General features: G+C 35.6%; 1 protein-coding gene across 6 annotated transcripts in view; it reads right to left on the bottom strand.

The window, feature by feature from the left end:
- The window catches only part of LOC137625385 (uncharacterized), an 8,101-nt gene that overhangs the window by 2,361 nt on the left and 740 nt on the right, over nt 1-5,000 (bottom strand). For 4 of the 6 annotated variants that reach the window (XR_011040856.1, XR_011040857.1, XR_011040858.1 and 1 more), the window contains one exon: nt 1-5,000. This exon is cut by the window's left edge; it is cut by the window's right edge. Coding sequence is in view for 3 of the 6 variants with exons in the window: in XM_068356246.1 (XP_068212347.1) it covers nt 1-4,418 (4,418 nt within the window). In the remaining 3 variants the exon portion in view is untranslated. The other 2 variants (XM_068356245.1, XM_068356248.1) reach the window with 1 other exon arrangement.

Here is a 5,000-nt window from a genome sequence, read left to right as displayed (position 1 = left end):
CGACAATGAACACACTGTTTAAGAGCCTTTTTCACCACTGAGAAATGTTTAGGGATGTAATAATGCTTTCTGAGCTCTGTTAATACAGAATAACATCCTGAATGTAATAATTTGAGGTGTGCATCCCAAATAATTAGTTTGGTCAAATGACTGTCTGGGTGCAATAATAAAGGGTAATTTCCACTTAAGCCATAATTCCATTTTTTGAATTTACTCTTAACTCTCAGAAGACCCTGTGAATCTAAAAATACATTAAGTTGCGTTATAATAGGAGGAATGTCTTTTCTGGAATTAAGACCATGCTGTAGGTAAGAATATACCTCAGGATAATGCTTTCTTTGTTCATTGTTTAACAAGTAATTTATAGCCTGGGCAAAGTAATTAGCGACTGGTGAGCAAGCAATTTTCGCTTTCAGCTTCCACTTGTGCACCACTAAGAAAATATTGCGAAAAATCAATACAAGTTTCCTGAAATTGGAATAATTATTAATATCAATAAGATTGTTAGCAAATTCAATAACCTGAGCTGTGGAAGGAGTTGCTTGAACTTCAGTGGGCATCTCAAATGCTGGTATGGTAGTTGACAATTCTGGAACTTCATTTATACTTAAATTTGGTCCTGAAAAAAAGCAAGAATTTTGCAACTGGTTGTATGACACACATCTGGTGATTATGTCTGCAGGATTGTTTTTTCCTGAAATAAAGCTAAATTTTATAGGAACCGTTTCACACATTCTTTGAATATTATGAAGTCTGTTTACGACAAATGGAGAATGTTTATTTAATTTGTCCAATTTCAAGGCAGCAGAATTCAGCCAATGTAAGGCACAGAGAGAATCAGTATATACGTAAATATTATTAACCTTTAAGGGTTTTAAGCAAGCAGATCCAGACAAATCTTTGTAAATCTCAAGAGCACACTCAACACTTAAATGTATTGCGTTAAGTTCCAGAGAGGGCATGGATTTACTCTTAAGTTGATTATTTACAAGTCGGTTTTTGGCATGTATAAAGCTTAAGCGATTGGATTCAATATGCTGTAAATAGAGTACACAACCAAATATGTCCTTACTTGCATCTGAAAAAATATAAATATCATAATTGCCATCTCGTGGACCAACACACCTAGCAATTTTTAAAGGAGGAGCTCTGTTGGTTTGCCTGCAAATATTAATCCATTCTCTCTGCAATTCTTGCGTTAATGGTTGATCCCAATGTAAATTCTTTTGACACTGTAATTGATGCATGAACAATCTACAGCGGTTAAACAATGGCATATTAAAACCAAAAAGGTCAAACTGTGAAGCAATTGTTTGTAAAAGAGACCTTTTAGTATTAGCATTGGGATCAAGAAAAATTGGTTTAGTGAAAATTTCGTCGGAACATCGATCCCAGTTTAAACCAAACAACTTGTTACGTAAAGGCGTAGCTGCCTCGGCTTCGCGGTCCACTTCATCCTGTAAAGTTGAATCATTAGTTACAACCTGCTGAATGTCAAATTTATAGGGATTGAATATATTGGAAAGCTGTTTATACGACCACTCTAACTCCTCTGAAGTATTGGCAGTAATGGCCCCATTGTCCATATAAATCATGGAATAGATAGATTTCTTTAAATCTGCTATTCGAGAATCCTCTGAAGGTTGTAAAACAAGTATGTAATATAATGAAATCATTAATAAAAAGGGACTACATCTAAGGCCAAAAGGTAATCTTACATTCTTAAAAGCCAATAAGGAAAAATCGCCTTGATTCACATTTTTGTACCAAAAAAATAACAACTTGGACTGATCAGTTTCTGTTAAGGATAACATATTAAAGGCTTTCTTAAGGTCAAATATAAGTAACTTTTGGTCAAATCTAAGCTGTAAAAAAGAAGATGACAATTTTTGGTTTAACGTAGGCCCTGAATACATGCACTGGTTATGTGACAAAGATATATTATTGGAAGAATCCCTAAGGTTGGACAAAAATACAATCCTACATTTGGTACTATCTCTATCCAGTTTAAAGATAGGCATGTGTGGTAAAAAAGAATGTTGAGGGTTCTCACTTTTAAACACCTCTAAATCATAAATGGGTTCAATTATGCCTGCCTTCAATTGCTCCCTAATTGTTTGGTCAACGAGCTGCAAACGTTCTGGATGTCGTTTAAGTCTCTTGAGGTTAGACCTTAATATCAACTTAGATAGATGTTCATTCTTTGAAAGTAAATGAGAAACTTTCCCATTCCACAGCAAGGGAACAATAATACGTCCATCAGACTCCCTACGACGAAGGGTTTTGATGGTAAATTCGACCAACTGGTTATTAAGTTCAATACTTTCATCATTGTAGGAATTCTGATCGTAATTTAAGTAATAATTGCATTCAGACTCTAGAAGTTGATCAGTGGCCTGTTGCAGTGGTTTCTCCATAAGCATACCTCTTTCATTTATTACAGAAAATGAACAGTTCACCTCAAAGTTAGTATTAATGTCATCATCGGCAAAAATATCAACTTTAGAGTTCAGCAAAAATGAATTACTCTGGATATGAATAGCAGAACTACACTCAAATGGGTTACTAACAGCCGAGGTTGGCACTCTCTTATCAGCTAAATTATCAATATTCTTAATCATTAAATCAATGCTACCAGACAGCAAAATACCTGCATGACACTCGGTATACATCGATGAATTTATTCCTCCAAAAACTGTATCTGTACCTGCAATACAATAAGCGAAGTCTGTACCTAAAATGAGCTGAACATTATCAATTTCATGAGAAAATTTATTAAGGAATTGATCAGCTAATTTAACACCTTGTGCCTGAAATTTATCAACTAATCTACCAAGCAGAGGTAATTTCAATGCTACATTAATGTTTGGTACAACCAAGCAATAAATTATAAAGGATTTATCTCCGATCGTAACAGGAACTTCAACAATTTCAGTAAAATACTCCTTGTTACCATTAAACCCATTAACTGTTAGCTTTACCTTTGAGTTAATGATTTTAAGATTATTCTCCTCCGCCAATTTCTTAGTGACAAACGTGCTCTGCGAACCACTGTCCTTCAGTCCTCTGTAAACAGTTCCCCCAACTTTAAATGAAAAGGTGGGTAAAATGGAATCACCTTGACAAGTAGGAAGTACGGCAACACCGCTGCTTATTTGAGGAGAAGTTTCCACCTTGGATTTGCAGTTATTAATGTTGTTAGAGTCTCTGTCTGGTGACTGACTCCTATCACATAGGTAAGTCATATGCCAGCTGTTACAATTTGAACAGCGTCTTTTGAATTTAAAACGACACTTACCGGAAACATGATTAAACTGGCCGCATTTTACACATCCATTTCTAGATTTTAAAATATGCACTTTATCTGTAGGAGAAAGAAAATTAGGGCACTTATGGATAAAGTGAAATTTATCAGTATTTCCAACCGCAGAACACAAGGAACACTGAGGCGAAAACCTGTCTTTATCATATGTTACTGCTTCCGCAGCCATGCTGGTAGTACTCTCTTTAGGAAGAGGGAGTGTTAATGTTTTGACACGTGAAGCTTTACATTTCAAGCTTTCAACACCTTTCCCGTCACTTTCGTACCTTTCGCAAGCTGCAAAGAAATGTGAAATAATGTCATTTAAGGAAGGATGAGTTTTTCCTGTAATATTAATAAAATGACGCTGAAAGCGACCATTTAAGCCGTGCCAAGCAAAATATCTGACAAATTCATCCGCTCCAATGTTAAAAGTCTTGACTGCTTCACATACTGATCGGAGGATGGAAATAAATGTGAAGGGATCATCACCCTCTCTTAAACTTAACTCCGTAATTTTCCTAATTGCATTGTTTTTACAAACCTCCTTAGAAGCAAAGGCGGAAATCAATAATTCTTTGGCATCTACATAACGCTGTTTGTCAGCTTCCAGAGAACATAATAAAGTCTTTGCTCGACCGTCTATCTGTTGCTTCAGCAATAAAAGTAAATCTCTATCAGGATACTGAAATACATTAGTTGTAGCCTCAAACTCTGCTATAAATTTCAATAAATCTTCTCCTTCTTTACTTGTAAACTTAGGAAGAGGAGCTGTTGGCTGTTTCAGTAAACTGCGGGCCACGTCGGGAATATTAGAACCATTATTACCCCTGGAAATCTCAAGTAATGGTAAACAATACTCAATTTTATCTAAATAATCCTGGCAACTTGTTAATTCTGGCTCTAACTCTGCTTCATCAGATACGTCAGGAAATTTCTTCAAGAGGATATGATCATCTAGCTCTGACAGCTTGTTTCTATAATTAACAAGAAGACCTTTAATAGCTAACTTTTCTTCTTGTGTAAGGGCAGAATAGGTGTCAGACCTATTGAATTGTTCGGTGACTTTTCTCCGAATTACTTTTCGTTGTCCAATCAGTACCTGTAAGTTAGCCATTATAACAAACTTATAACAAATGCAAAATAATAAAATGTTAACTTTCTGAAAAGGAAAAATATATTTATTTAAATGAAATGTTAATATCCTGGAAAGGAAAATGTCAAAGTCCTGCAAATAGAAATACGAGACTACTGGGAGCCCCGGTCGTGGTCAATTCTCTACTGGATCATCTGCACCATCATTAAGCACCTTTCATTGTGTTGCCCCACGTTGGGCGCCATAAGCAGAACACCATAGAAATCTGTGGTTTGTAAATAAAGGTTGGAAGGAAAAATGTAATTAAATATGATATTTATTACATAAATAAGCCTTTAAAATAACGTAGTAACGGAGTTACAAACAGTTGGTTGGAGAACAAGGCAATTCACGTAAATCGTAGGGCGTTTCCTTCGTTCTGCTTCGCTCGCTGTCTGTAAAGAAATATTCAAGAAGATTAGCATCTAAAAGTCATGGTCATTTATATAGAAGAATATACCCATCGGAATAATAACCCACTTAAAATTACCTTACAATTGAGCAACTGAGGTTTACATTAGTATCAGGAAGGAAATAAAAGGGCCGATACATCGAAACCGAACA

Source organism: Palaemon carinicauda, chromosome 32, assembly GCF_036898095.1.
Source record: "Palaemon carinicauda isolate YSFRI2023 chromosome 32, ASM3689809v2, whole genome shotgun sequence".
NCBI lineage: Eukaryota > Metazoa > Arthropoda > Malacostraca > Decapoda > Palaemonidae > Palaemon > Palaemon carinicauda.
The sequence above is the reverse complement of the archived record's forward strand: the minus strand, read 5'-3'. Positions and strand labels throughout refer to the sequence as shown.